Raw genomic sequence first — 15942 nt, 5'->3', positions numbered from 1 at the left:
TCATTATGGACAGACATCTACATAAAATTTTAAAATTCTCTTGAAATATTAAATAATTTAGAATTACCATTTTTAAATGAAACTCTAGGGCTTACTTATATTGAAGTTAAGTGTTTTCCGGTATTAAGAAGAGTAGTTTATAAAGGCATAGCAAATTAAGGTGAATTTGAGACCACTTAAACTTGATGGTATTTTCAAATTTCCTTCTTTAGAAACTAAATCTCATCCCTACTTTCAGCCACCTAGTGGGAGCTTTTGAGATTTCAGGAAAACAGCTATGTATCTATTTCTAAATCTAGATGAGAAAATTATTATTTATTCAATGAATGTTAGAGATGTAAGAGACCTTGGAGGATACTCATCTAATAGTACTACCCCTCTCATTCACAGATGAGGGAGAGAAAGGAGAATAAGGGAAGGGAATAAGTATTTATGTAGCACCTACTGTATGCCCAGTACTATACTGGGTACTTTATAAAGATTATCTAATTTAATCCTCATAGCAACCCCATGAGGTAGGTGCTGTTGTTATCCCCATTGTATAGTTGAGGAAACTGAGCAAAATAAGAGATGAAGTGATTGTTTAGGGTCACACAGCTAGTGAGTGTCTGAGGTTGGATCTGAACTAGTCTTCCTGATTCCAGGCACAGTGCTGTTGCCAGTACACCACCTACCTGCCTAGATGAGGTGACTTGTAGCTCAAAAATATTGTGACTTGCTGAAGACCATACAGCTAATAAATAGTAGAACTTGAACTTGAACCCTTAGGACTCAAGTCTTGTCTAGTGACTTCATTTTGCAGTTGAGGAACCTAAGACCAGGAAAGATATAGTGTTGTCTATGCTTTTATAATTAGAATTATAAATAATAATAACTAGCATTTATATAGTACTTTTAAGGTTTGCAAAGTGTTATATATGTGTGTGTGTGTGTGTGTGTGTATATATATAGAGAGAGAGAGAGAGAATCTTATTTAATCCTCAACAATTTTGTGAGGTGTCTGCTATCATTGTCCCCAATTTATAGATGAAGAATCTGAGGTTAAGTTTGAGAAAATCACTGTTATACATGTATGTCATGGCTTTTATTTTGTACTGTTCACTCGCATCTCTGAACACCCATTGTACTTACTATATGTAATATGCTTTGTTAATTATCTAATGTCTTTTTTTTTCTATTTTTTTGCTTTTTGGTGAGTCGATTGGGGTTAAGTGACTTGCCCAGGGTCACACAGCTAGTAAGTATTAAGTGTCTGAGGCTGGATTTGAACTCAGGTCCTCCTGATTCCAAGGCCAGAGCTCTATTCACTGTGCCACCTAGCTGTCCCTCCAATGTCTTTTAATGTATGTGAAGTCTTTAGTTTAATGGGATGGTCAGCTTCTTGGGAGTAAGAATCAGTGCCTTGTGTTTCTTCGTATCTTTCCTGTCCAGACTCCTCTTGACCCCCAGATAACACTGGACACAGGAGGTTTGTTGATTAGAGGTGGAACAACAAACCTTTCATAGGATTTTAAACTGAAAGGCACCTCTGAGATAACTTGTTCAAACTCCTCATTTTATGGATGATAAATTCAGGTTCAGAGAAGTTGAGTTTTTTACTCAAGGTTATCCAGAGCTAGGGTTCAAACTCAAATCCTCTGAGTCTAAAACCAGTGTTCTTTCTACTACAACCCACTGCCTTTCAAATGTTATAACACTGGATCCTTTATACCATTAATATTCACTAATCAAGGCTATCATCTCTCCTCTCCTCCCCCTACACACACTTAAATGCTGCAGATCAAATTTCAGTTCTTAATAGAAATTTCCAACTTAGCTTAAAAAGTCAATTCCTGAGTTATTCAAACATGAACTTTAGCATAGCTTTAGGGAAATTTATCACAAAGGTTGTGTAGTCTGATTTGATTAAGTTTTATATATTACAGACCAAGAAGATTCTTGTTGGGTTTAAACATTTTCTTAAACTATTTGCAAAGCACCTCTAAAATATAGTGCCACCTGTATATTTTTTTGCTGTTCAGTTTTTCAGTTGCCTGACTCTTCATGACCCCATTTGGGTTTTTCTTGGCAAAGATCCTAGAGTGGTTTGCTCTTTCCTTCTCCAGCTCATTTTACAGATGAGGAAACTGAGGTAAACAAGGTGAAGTGACTTGCCTAGGGTCACATAGCTAGTAAGCAAATGAGGCCAGATCTGAATTCATGAAGAGGAATCTTCCTGACTCCAGACCTGGCGCTCTATCCACTGTGCTACTTAGCTGCCCTATCACCTATATCTAGGATAGAGTATTTAAATACAGATGGCAATGTAGTGATTCATAACAAACATTTCACAACTTAATCTTGATTATCTGTTTTCCAAATGCATGGACATGTGTTCTATTAACTCATTTCTGCTTTCTTAGTCATTAAGGCAAAGTCACTTAAATGCTTTATGGGAATTTTTTTTAAACAAATTTCCATGCCCTGCACTTTTTTTACTCAAGCTCTTTGGAATAGTAGAGTCATAAAAATTCAAGATATGTCTCTTGGTTTATTTTCTGGGCATTGGTGAAAATTTATACTTCTTTGTTTTTCTAGTGCTTTTTCTTATGATGTGATGGAAATTTTATTGCTTGCTTTCATGTTACAAATTATAGTTTGCAATATTGGGAAATAGTTTTGATGTTGAGTCTAAGTTTTCCCAATCACTGAGATGCCTTTTTGCATTGCATAGATAGTAGATTAGTGAATTATAGTAGGCACTTTGGTAAGAAGACTTCCATTTTGTGGTTTGTTTGTTTTTTTGAGCTGGGACTTGTTCTATCTTAAAAATTTATTTAGAATCTTCAAGCTGAAAGGAATCTCTAATTCCTTATTTTATTGATGAAGAAACAGTTCTAGACATGGTCTAAAGTGACCAGTGACTGGAGGAAAGGGCTGTTCTAGAATCTAGTCTCCTGATTTCCTAGAGTAGGCTTTTTTCACTATGTGGGTTTGCCTCCCATTCTCAGTCTGTTTGTCAATTACTTTGCCTCTCTGTCTTCCTATCTTTGGTCTCTCTCTCTCTCTCTCTTTTTTTTTTTTGTTTTGAGGAGGCAATTGGGGTTAAGTGACTTGACCAGGGTCACAACAGCAACTAAGTATCATGTGTCTGAGGCCAGATTTGAACCCAAGTCTTCTTGACTCCAGGGCCAGTGCTCCATCCACTGTGACATCTAGCTGCCCCTCTGTCTTTGGTCTCGTAGCAGTTAGGCCTAGCATGGAGAATGTTTTTGTTGTTGTTGTTATTTGTCCTTTGTTCTCGATGAGGACCATGACATCTGGGAGGTGATGCCATGCTAGTGAATTGGATTTAAGTAACAGAAGGCTGTATAAAGTCACCAGCCTCACTTTCTCCTCCAGAGCATCTGGGTCTAGTGGCCAGATAGGGATCAGGACAGCTAGAGATGGCCCAGGATGCCTTGGCCTTTTCAAGCTCATTTTGACTGAGGCAATGCCTATTCCATGATTAGGACTTAATAAGAAATGAGGCATAGAATGGCATCTTTACCTAGTTTTAAAAAAAATCTATCTGGGAGGATAATACCCTCAGGGTTAGGAGTGAGAGAGGGGAAAGAACTGTACCATCTCTTATGCTCCCATTTCCTGTTTGTGGTCCATTGACTCAGCCTTTTCGAAATCCAAGTCAAAACAGAGAAGAAAGGATTGAGGACATGTTCAAATAATTTTCTACAGTATTTTTGGTAGGATAGATGTTTCCAGAGAGGTGCTAATTTTTCCTGTAGAACTTTCCCTGTTGAGCCTGGAGGGCATCAACTATGGGTGAAGTAAAATACTTAAAATTTCTTGCTGTATTGTCAGGAAGAATTATACTACAATCTGTCTTCAGTGGTGAGGGCCCTAATGACTGCTTAAAAGCAGTCACTTTTCCTATACAGTAGCCAAGCACAAGGCTTTGTCACACTGTTTTAAAGTCATCTGAAAAAAATCGTCTCTTAAAGCAAAAAACCTGAAGCCACTCTGCTGACTATTGAATTGATAGAGCAGTGTAGCTATGAATGAAAATAGTAATACATCTCTGTTGGGCATATCCCATTTTTGAGGCTTTATATAGGAATTTAGTGGTCTCTAGCTAAAGAGTTTGAAAATTGCTGTTCTGCTTCAGCTGTGATTTTGCTTCATCTGTCAGGTTTTTTGTGTTCTATACAATGTATTAAATTTACTGTGCAACAAAAGAGAAAAAAATGTGGTGTGACTAAGTAATGTATTAGTAAGTAGTGACTGACTGACGAAATGAACCAGCACTTATGTATCCAAATGAGGGCTGTCCTCTTCACACCAGTCCCTCTTTACAGGACATATATCAGTTGATCAAGAAGCATTTATTAAGCACTTACTGTGTGCCAGGCACTAGGATACAAACAAGGGTAAAAATGCAAAAAATTGTCCTTGCACTTACATGCTAATGGGGAAGGCAAGTTGTGAAGAGATTCGTACACTGGAGAACAATTTCTATACCAATGATGTTATGAAGACAACTCTGATCAATGCAGTGACCTACCACAATTCCACAGGACCATTGATAAAATATGCTAGCCACCACCTGACAAGTAATGGACTCAAGAAGTGGAATAAGACATATACTTTCAGACATGGTTAACTTAGAGATTTGTTTTACTTGATTACAGACATATTCATTGCAGGGGTTTTGTTTTTCTTTTTTTAAGTTTGGAGGGGAGGGAGGTGGCTGCCTGGGAAAGAAAGAAAAGAGGCTAATTGAAGCATTCTAAAAAAAAATGTATGGAAGGGAAGAGGAAGTGAAAGGGAATAAACATTAAAATAGCACCTACCATGTGCCAGGCTCTATATACTAAGTGCTTGGCAATTATCTCATTTGATTGTCATAGCAATCCTGGGAGGTAGGTACAGTTATTATCCCCCTTTTACAATTGAACAAGCTGAAGCAAACAGTTTAAGTGATTTGCCCATGGGCACCCAACTAATAAATGTCCCAATTTGAACTCAATTTTTCCTAACTCTAGGCCCAGAGCTTAATCCACTGTGCCACTAGTGTTGTAGAGAAGAGAAGAGAAAAGAAAGCTGGAAGATTATAAGTTACATATTGAATTTATTATATGTTTGAAAAGCAATCTGTACATAGTAGAGACTAGCAGTTTTGTATTCATCCTCTATTTTACACACAAAATACGTAACAGAGTAGTAAGAAGGTAATCTTAGAGAGGAAGGCTTATGTGGTTGGGAGATCTGGGAAGGCCTTCTGCAGAAAGTAACGTTTGAGATAATTTTTGAAAAAAGTCAGAATGAAGAACGGAAAGCTGTTCCAGGCCTGGAGGACAGAAAATGCAAAGGCGTGGAGATGGGAGATGGGAGATGTGGTTGGCTATTGTACAGGAAAAGTGACTGCTTTAAGGGGTCATTAGGGCCCTCAACACTGAAGATAGATAGTAGTATAATTCTTCCTGACAATACAGCAAGAAGTTTGAAGTATTTTACTTCACCATAATTGATGCCCTCCAAGGCCCAACAGGGAAAGTTCTACAGGAAAAATTAGCACTTCTTTGGAATGCTTTAGTGCTGTTGCCATAACTCAGAATGAGTGCAGAGGACCTCCTTTGGAATTTTCAGAGTCAATTTATAAGAGGCACAAAGAAATCAACATTTTAAAAACCTGAAAATAGTAATGTTATCCAGATTGATCACTTACCTTATTTACCAGACTTAAGCCCAAATGGTTTTCTGCTATTTCCATGAACATAACTCCACCACTAAAAGACAAAAGCTCTGCCCTCCATTGAGATAGTCATTTCAAAATGAAGAATGCGCTTTGAGTCTTAGTTATTTCAAAATGAAGAATGTGCTTTGAGTCCTGAGCATAATTCCTGAAGAGAAGTTGCAGAAAGCTTTTAAATATCTTTGAAGTAAGTGTACAACTTCCCAAGGTAACTAGTTTGAAGAGGATAGCATTCATTTGAATGTATAAATGGTGGTCTGCTTGTTAAACAATTCATTATATTATAGTTAGGGTTTGTGTCCTTTACTATATTCAAGTCAGACTGGGACTGATGATTCAGGAGTTGATACTTTACATGGAACGGATTAAAGGGTAATTATTGAGAGTTCTCATTCTGCATTCATTGGAGCTTACTGACCTTTTGGCATTGCTTTATGTAATTTTTCTCACCTTGGATATAGACCTTTCTACAGTTTTCTTAATTACAACAATAATTCTTTAGTGGCTGAATGTATTGCAGGTTCAGGTCTCCCTGTATTGCATTTGATAACTTACTAAATAACGAGCAGATATTTACATCCAATTGTCTGTAGACTTTGTATTGAAAGGAAGGAAGAAAAGCATTTATTATGTTGCCTATGTGCTACACTGTGCTAGGCACTTTACAAATATCTCTTTTGATCCTCATAACAACCCTAGGAGGCAGGTGCTATTTATCTTCCCCATTTTATAGTTAAAGAACCTGAGGTAAAAAGGGTAAGTGATTTACTCAGGGTCACACAGCTAGTAATTGTTTGGCATCAAAGTCAAACTCAGATCTTCTTTACTGCAGGCCCAGTGCTCTCACTTCTACCTACCTAGTTGACTACATTGGAAGCATCACATTATCCTGATTTTTGCCTTGTTACTTTTGTTGCTCTTCAACTTGGCTTGTGTCTGGAATACTTTCCATAAGTATGTACCCTAATACACTCTTACAAGGCTGTTGCTAAATTGTATCATCTTAAGTATTTTATTTTATTTCAAATAGGTGAGTAGATTATTGTAAGAAAAACCTGTTAGCTTGAGTTTTATTCCTAGTACTTTGTTAGTAATGTAATTTTTTCATTTCTTCTTTGTCTTAATATCCCACATTTGTATGTGCTTTTCTTATTTTTAAAAGATGAGAAGATGGTACATTATTCCAGTGTGAAAGATACACTTCTAGAAGACAAGGCAAGTATATCACTGGAAAAAGGTAGATAATAGAATAGTTTAAATAATTCCTTTGTCCACTGAACATAATGAATAATTTTAAAAATATCTTAATATTTTTATTTAGAATGAGAAAGTGATGAAAATCCTTTCATACTGAAGAGAATTTAAAGGATTTTTTTTCACTTACTTATAGTACATAAGGACGAATTTGGTTCTGTAGCTTAGAAGAGTGAAAGTGATTCACAGTAGGATTGAGCTATTAGAAACAGTTGTTCATTCTAGGTGTGTCCTGAGCTAAGTAAACTTGTTATGTGAAAATTCAGATTTTTTTTTGACAGACTATTCTCTGATTTGCAAAATGATTCAATGTAATATTCCTTTAATTAGAGTTTTCTTTGGCATTTAGAAAATAGGATTTAATTTTAAAATATGATTTGCTTAAAATTTTTCAAGAATACATCTATTACACAGAGCAAGTTACTTCTATATTATGAAACTCTTAGAACATCTTATTTCATCCGTTTTGCTCAGCTTCAGGAAGTTGTATGCTCCATTTATACTTCTTAGTGAAATGTTCTAGATAAATTAGTTTTTAGAAATCCTGCATTTTTGGTATTACCTAGTCAACTTTTGGAAATTAAAAAGTGGAAATGAGAGACGAGACAAGAAATGAGTTCATTGGGAAGACAGTAAATTTTTTAAAAGTTTATTTCATTTCTTAAAAATTTTTTTTACAACTTATTGATGAATGCAGATTATTCCCAAGAAATACTCAGATTTCCATACAGAATACATTCCTTGAAAAGTTAGTCTATTGATTTTTAACAGAAAGAGAAGAATATGTCATTTTTAACTTAACATTAACCATTGTATTTGATCAGGATTTTGTTTCCTCTCAAATGTTGACTTTATTTACTTTATGGTGATTATTGTGTATATTATTCCTTTGTCTTTGCTTTCTTCATCCTGTATTATTTCATTCAAGTCTTCCTTTATGTATATGAATTCTGTGTGTCATTCCTGATGGAGTGGTAATATTTCCCTGCTTTAATGCACCACCATTTGTTCAGTCATTTTCCAATCATTGGGCAATTTTTTTTCAACTTTTTCTTATTACAAAGAATGCATTGTAAATATTTTTGTACATATGTGGCTTTTCTTGCTGTTGGTAACAAGCTTGGTGTTTAGTCTCAGACAAGGAAGATCAAAACACACACTCAGAAGAAGATTCATTGAGGCCTAGGGGAAGAGAGAGTACACTCTAGGAATGGCAGAGACCAGAGGCACAAAGACAGGAGGTGATGTGTGTGAGGAACAGAGATAAGGCCAGTTTGGCCAGATTTTCTAGGAGTTTGCTTAAGAAAGGGAGTAGAAATAATAGGATGATAACTTGATGGTGGGGTCTAAATCAGGTTCTTAAGAATGGAGGAGATTTGATATTTTAAGACAATAGGGAAAGAACAAAATCAAGTCAAGTCAAAAAGCATTTATTAAACATTGCTACTATGTATCAGGCACTACGTTAAGGCAAAAAACAATCCCTGCTCTCGAAGAGCTCAGAGTCTAATGGAAGAGATGGCATGAAAACAACCATGTACTAACAAGATATATACAAGATAAGTTAGAGATAATCTCAGAGGTAAGGCACTAGCATTAAGTGAAATCAGGAAAAGCTTGCAGAATTTAGGATTTTATCTGGGATGTGAAGAAAGCCAGGGAAGCTTGGAGGCAGGAATGAGGGAGAGAATTCCAGGTGTAAGGATCAGCCAGTAGAAATGCATGGAGTATCTTGTGTGAGGAACAGCAAAGAAGGCAGTGTCACTGAATTGTAGAATACTTGATGGAGGAGTAAGGTGTAAGAAGACTGGAAAGGGTAGGAAGGGGCCAGGTTATGAAGCAATCCAAAGCCAAACAGAAGATTAAAAAAAAAAATCCTGTAGGTGATAGGAAGCCTCTGAAGTTTATTGGTGGGGGGGTAGAGGGAGTAGAGAAGTAAGAAGATCACTTAGGGAAAATTGGAGATTAGAAAGACTGATTTCCTTATACCACTTCTGGCAACATAAGTATACATATAGTTAAGAAAAATAAAAAACCCTCTAAAACTGAAAAAAAAAATAGTATTTATCTCAGTTTGCCCCCAAATTATTGAGAAGAAGTTATGCCTTAGTCTGCAGGAGTTAAAATTTTGACCTAGATTTTAGCAAAGCATTTGAAAAAGTCATGGAATTTCAGAGTTGGAAAGGACCTCTTAGAATCCACCTTGTTCAACAATTACTTGGACAAAAAAATCACCTCTACATCATCCATATCACACTCCTTAATTGTGCTTATTCCCCCAGGTTCTGTCCTAGGCCTTCATCTTTTTCTCTATAGTCTTAGTGACTTCATCAGATGCCATGGGTTTAAACTAGTATCTCTTTGCACAGGAATCACCAATTTCTATATCCAGCTCTCTTATCTACCTTGAGTTTTGGTCCCTCCTTGCTGTTTGTTTGTTTGTTTGTTTTGCTAGGCAGTGGGATTAAGTAACTTGCCCAGGGTCACACAGCTAGTAAGTGTCAAGTGTCTGAGGTCACATTTGAACTCAGGTCCTCCTGACTCCATGGCTGGTGCTCTATCCACTGCACCCCCTAGCTGCCCCCCTCATTGCTGTTTGACTTTTGAACATTGCAAACTGATATACCAGACCTCAAAGTGGACATATGCAAAACTGAATGACTTATCTTTCCTGCCAAGCCTTCTTCTCTTTCAAACTTCCTATTTCTGTCAAAGGTACCAAGTGTTACAGGTTTGTATCCTTTATGTTATTCCTCACTTTCCCTCACCTCACACATCCAATCAGTTTCTACATCTTGTCATTACTTCCTCTACAACATCACTTACATTTGACTCTCTCTCTAATCACATTAATATCATCTTGGTTCAGGTCCTAATCGCCTCATCATTGCAATAGCCTCTTAATTGGCCTTCCTGCCACAAATCTCTTCCTACTCCAGTCTATCCAACACGCTACTGATAAAGTAATTTTTCCATGCTGTAGATCTGACTTTGTGACCCCTTTACTTAACTTAATCCAGTGGCCTCTTATTGCCTATAGAATATAAACTACCCTATTCAGCTTTTAAATACTTTACAACATGGTCCTAAGCTATCTTTCTGGTCACATTATTTCTCTTCCCACTGTGCAATACAAATAGGTCTTTTCTCTGTTCTCCTTGCCCTGAGACTGCCACCCAGGACTGTGACCTGGATCTGAGTATGGGCAAAGCAACAGGGTCCTGCCTCAGTGTCAGCAAAGAGACTCCTGTAATCTCCTTTTGACCAGTTGTTTGACCCCCTTATGTCTGTGGGCTGATAGCTCTGGAAGTAGCTACTGCTGATTCAGTGGTTTCAAGGTCTGCTCCCAGTTTGCTGGGGCTGGGTGTGTGTTGGTGCAGCCTGTGCTGGACTGTGCTCCACTTTCTCCCAGGTGTGATAGACCTTTCCTGCTGACCTTCCAAGTTGTCTTTGGCTGGAAAATTATTTCACTTCATCCTTTTGTGGGTCCTGCTGCTCCAGGAATTATTTTATGACATTATTCCTGGAGCAGCAGAACCCACTGAAATGGACTGGTCACCAGAGTTCTTAATTTGGTGTATTAGCTTTGTTTGTCTTTACAGTGTTGTTACTGTATAAATTGTCTGCTTGTTCTGTTCACATCATTCTGCATCAGTTTGTCTACATCAAATGTTTTTCCAGATTTCTCTGAACTTATCCCTTTTGTCATTTCTTACATCACAGTAGTATTCCATTTCATTTATATATTATGATTTGTTTAGCTATTCCCCAAATAATGGATACTTCCTTAGTTTCCAGTTCTTTACCACTCCCAAAAAAAAATTGGTGCTAAAATGATTTTTGTACATATGGGCTCTTTTTCTCTTTTTCTGATCCCTTTGGAATTTAGGCTTAGTAGAGGTATTGCTGGATTAGGGGGTATGCACAGTTTAATGACTTTTTAGATATGATTCCAAATTGCTTTCTATAATGACTGTACCAGTTTATACATAACTTCATTAACAGTGTATTACTGTGTCTGTTTTCCTGCAGCTCCTCCAGTATTTGTCATTTTCCATTTTTTGTAGTCTTTACCAATCTGATAAGTGTAAGGTAGAAACTCAGAGCTGCTTTAATTTACATTTCTGTAATTATTAGTGATTTGGAGAATTTTTTCATATGGCTATTGATTGCTTGGATTTTTTCTTCTTTTTCTTCTTCCTCTTCTGCTTCTTCTTCTGCTTCTTCCTCTCCTCTTCTTCTTCTTCCTCTTCTTCTTCTTCTTCCTCTTCTGCTTCTTCTTCTTCTTCCTCTTCTTCTTCTTCTTCTTTTTTCTTCTTATCAGGGTTAGGTGACCTTGCAAGGCCGGATCTCTAACCACTGCACAACCTATCTGCCCCTTGGATCTCTTCTTTTAAAAGTTGCCTGTTCATATCCTTTCACCATTTATGAATTGGGGAATGGCTGTTATTCTTATGTGAATCAGTTACTTATATATCTTGGAAATGAGATCTTTTTCAGAGAAACTTGTAGCAAAGATTTAAAAATTTTTTTCCTTTCAAAGAGATCCTATTTTATAGGGTTATCCTATATTTGGGCCAATATAATATTCATAAAAGCCACTGCATCAAAATATTAACAAAAATTAAAAAGGAATGGTGAAAAAGTAATAGTGCAGACTAAACTCAGCTTTTTGAAAGATTAATGATTACCATAGTGTGAGTGGTTTTCTAATTTCCCAGAAGCTTTGAGAGCTTCTGCTATACTTGTGTAAACTTTGAAAGCCCAAGGTGACACCTCTATGTGATGATGAAGCATCAAAGGAAAATTTTAGTTGAGGAGTATAGACTAGAATGTTTATAAAACATTTAGTTTTACTTTCATGTGCTTCTTATGTAAATAGAGTATATGTGGCATAAAAGATACCATAATAACAACTTACATTTTTATACTCTTTAAGGTTTACAGAGATTTTCTTACTACAACCATGTAAGATATGTAGTACAAGTATTATTATCCCCATACTACATTTAGACAGACTCTACAGGAAATAAATTTTGTTTATATTTGTGAATTAAGTACATGGGTCATTTTCTAATAAAGCATTAAAAATTTTTTTTTCAACAGAGTCCTCATTATGTAACTGTAACAGACCAGTTACCAAGAGTTTCCAATATCATCTCTCTTCAGTCAACTGGTATTAGGCAGTCTAACCAAATATCTAACATCAAGGACCATAATTCATCAGGGTCAATACCCCTTGCCAGTTGTGTAATTCCTTCCTTAAATATCAAACCCTCACATTTACAGAAAAAAGAAATTAAGAAGGAATATTTCTTAAAAGAAAACAGCAATATTGAAAAGAAGGATGTGAAGAACCTTAAAAGAAAGCATACTACAGCCACTCATTTGTCAAAGCAAACAAAGCGTTGTTTTACGATGGAAGAGTTTGGAAATGGAATTGAAATCAAGTATCAAAATTCAGGAGAGACAAAAGTTCTTGAAAACCGAGTTTGTGATGTCAGATCCTTGGGAACTGTAGAAAAAATCCAGCTGATGGAAAAACTAAAACAAGCGGCTGCTCTAGTAGTCACAATAATCTATCAGGATGGGTCATCCCAGCTAAAACATGACAAGGTCAGTAAATAGTGATAGTTTTTGCCAACTGAAAAGTAAGTCACCCTTTTAAAAAATGGAAAATATATTAATAGCATTTTAAGCTTAAATATTTTTATTATAGTGTATGGTCTACAATATGATTAATAGCTCTTGATACACTGTACAATTAGAAATTTTTAAATGACAAAGGAGGAGAGGCACTGAATATGTGATTTATTAAATATCATTGTTTAATGTTTTACGTAGTTCCCACGTTGCAATTTAAATTTCAGAAAATTTTGTGTATTTTAGTGTCAGAATTTTATAGAAAAAACTATTTAAATTATTGAAAGCGTGGATATTTATAAGAACATATCTGAAAAAAAGTGAGGGATTAGCACTTGAATTTAGATTATGCTTTGCCTTTAAAAAGCACCTTCCCTTTACAAAGTAATTTTATAAAATTTGACTATGCATTAAAATCCATTCCATATAGTACATCTTATAATAATAGCTGATTTTATAAAATGTTATAGACTAGAGAAATTTTGACCAAGACCATTTCAATGGACAGATCTTGATTTAGTGTATATCTACATTTTGATTGTACGGGGGTTGTGACCTCTTGGATTAGGAGCTTAACATTCAGCATATCACACATCCTTCAAGTAGGAAGTTAGGAATAATACGATGATGATTATAAGTCACTTTTCAGGAGCATCTTAAGTTTTATAAAATACTTTCCTCAGTCATGTATCTGGAATCAGAGGGTTTGGGTTGGGTACAGATTGCCTGTGTGACCTTGGACAAGTTACTTCCTCTCTCTGAGCTTCCTTTTCTTCATCTGTGAATAATGGGGGTAGAGAAGACAGTCTAAACTTCACTAAGGTGTCCTACTGTAAGTCCCATGAGGCCATGTAGGTAGTAGAAATATTTAATTTTTTAAAATAAGGAAACTTAAGTGCAAACAGGTTTAGTGATTTACCCACAGTCACCCAGGAACAAATGTTGGAAGAGGCATTAACCCAAATCTCTAACTTATTAACCCAAATTAGTTTAAGGCCAGGATGCTTTCCATTAATTATGAGAGAAGTAAAAATATTTTTCTTCCTTGAAATCAGTTATTTGTTTTTAGCTTGTTAAGTTGTTGGTTTGATTGCATTTACACAGGATCTAAATTCGTTGGTAAAAGGAATTATTATTTTAATAAAGAGCCCACTGGACAACAGCAGTCATCCCTTTAGTTCATCAAACACAGACCTACCTATAATGGATGAATTTACCAAAGACGATAGGTATATATACTTAAAAATAGAACATGATAATCTTTGGAGACAAGAGCAGGAGATGAATAATCAAGTTGCCAGGTAAGAAAATGGAAAATGATCAAATCTTTATCAGTCCTTATACATATTGTCTGTGTTCCAGTTATGATATTATTTAAACTGTGAACTTATAATAGATTACCTTTGTGTGGTTTATAATGTAATTGGGAAATATTTGAGAAAATGAAAAATACAATAAAACACAAATAACAATACGTTTTAGAACTAAGTCAATATACAGTCCTTAGGGTTGCCTCTGTAGGGTTTAGTGTCCCCTGTTTCTATCTTAGTTTGATAGCACTGATCTAAATAATGCACTTATTCACTTTGGGTAGAATGGTTTTCTGTAATCTTTCTAACTAAACTATAAGAGAACTCAGGTGATTAAGCTTCTAATACAGCTGAAAGTTGTTGATAAGTTCTGGACAATAATGACTTTAGGAAAAATAACCTATTAGGGGGTAGTCAGTTCATGGAAACAGTAAGGGCATTTGACTTAATGTTTTTTCAAATGGGGCTTGTGACCTCTTGGAAGAGCTTAACATTCAGCATATCACACATCCTTTAAGTAGTAAGTTAGGAATAATAAGATGATGATTACAAGTCACATTTCAGGAGCATCTTAAGTTTTATAAAATGGGCACAAAGCAGAGTTTCTTTATAGTTTGGTTATGATTTATTAATTATAATTAGTATACATCACTGGAAGTTATAATCCCCATTTCCTATGGCATTTTTGAGTTTTAAGTTAAATCTCAGTATGTATACATATATATATGTATGTCTTTTAATGCATGTATATATTTAACAAGGATCCAATTTAAATTAAAGTCTTATTTTAAAACATTGATTTTGATCCAACTTTAAGTGGTCTCACTGCAATTTAAACCCTTTTGTTCTTTCTGGACCTTTCCACTAACCAAAATGAAAAGTATGTATAGGTCCTTATAATTGTTCGTATACAGGCATACCTCATTTTATCGTGTTTCACTTAATTGTACTTTGTAAATACTGTGTTTTTTTACAAATTGAAGGTTTGTGGCAACCCTCTATCAAGCAAGTCTATTAGCGTCATTTTTCCAACAGCATGTACTCACATTGTGTCTCTGTGTCACAACTGGAAATTGGTAATTCTTGGTAATTCTAACAGTGATTTAAAACTTTTTCATTATTGTTGTATCTGTTATGTTGATCTGTGGTCAGTGATCTTTGATGTTAATTGTTTTGGGGCACCATGAACTATGTCCATGTAACATGGCAAACTTAATCAATAAATGTGTGTGTTTTGACTGCTCTACCGACTGGTCATTCCTCCATCTGTCTCCTTCTCCTTGGACTTCCCTATTCTCTGAGATACAACAATATTGAAATTAGGCAAAATAACCCTACAGTGGTCTCTGAGTATTTAAGTGAAAGGAAGAAGCAATTGATGCGGCCACCTTCATTGTTGTCTTATTTTAAGAAACTGTTACAGCCACCCCAGCCTTCAGCAACTACCACTTTAATCAGTCAGCAGCCATCAACATTGAGGTAAGATCCTCCACCAGCAAAAAGATTATGACTCACTCCAGACTTAGATGATGTTTAGCAGTTTTTTTTTTTAGCAATAAGTATTTTTTAATTAGGGTATGTACATTTTTTAGACATAATACCATTGCACAATTAATGTAGTACAATATAATGTAAACATAACTGGCAAACCAAAAAATTTGTGTGACTCATTTTATTGCAATATTCACTTTATTGCGGTGGTATGGAACTGAGCTTGCAAATCTCTCTAAAGTATGCCTGTACTAGAAGATACTGTAGGTATTAAGTAACCTCTTAATCTTTTTTCTAAATTAATTAATTAATTTTTAGTTTTCAACATTCATGTCCACAAGATTTTGAGCTCTAAATTTTCTCCCTGCTGGGATTCTTATAATCTAGCCACTGGTCAGATTCTTAAAATCTTGCCAATAGCTTACTGATGTTCATACTTCTTAAGAGTCTGCCCAGTGTGATGGATGTTCTAATAAACCTTGTCTTTGGCTGAAAGAAGGCTTGGGTCGAATT

At 35.6% G+C, this 15942-nt stretch overlaps 1 protein-coding gene across 1 annotated transcript in view; it reads left to right on the top strand.

The window, feature by feature from the left end:
• The window catches only part of POLN (DNA polymerase nu), a 312741-nt gene that overhangs the window by 7707 nt on the left and 289092 nt on the right, over positions 1-15942 (top strand). The window contains exons 2-3 of the mRNA XM_027836282.1: positions 12092-12601; positions 13733-13929. Coding sequence (XP_027692083.1) covers positions 12092-12601; positions 13733-13929 — 707 coding nt within the window. The remainder of the gene's footprint in view (positions 1-12091; positions 12602-13732; positions 13930-15942) is intronic.

Source organism: Vombatus ursinus, unplaced genomic scaffold, assembly GCF_900497805.2.
Source record: "Vombatus ursinus unplaced genomic scaffold, bare-nosed wombat genome assembly UNPS02014818.1, whole genome shotgun sequence".
Taxonomy (NCBI): domain Eukaryota; kingdom Metazoa; phylum Chordata; class Mammalia; order Diprotodontia; family Vombatidae; genus Vombatus; species Vombatus ursinus.
This window is presented reverse-complemented; position numbering and strand designations above follow the sequence as displayed.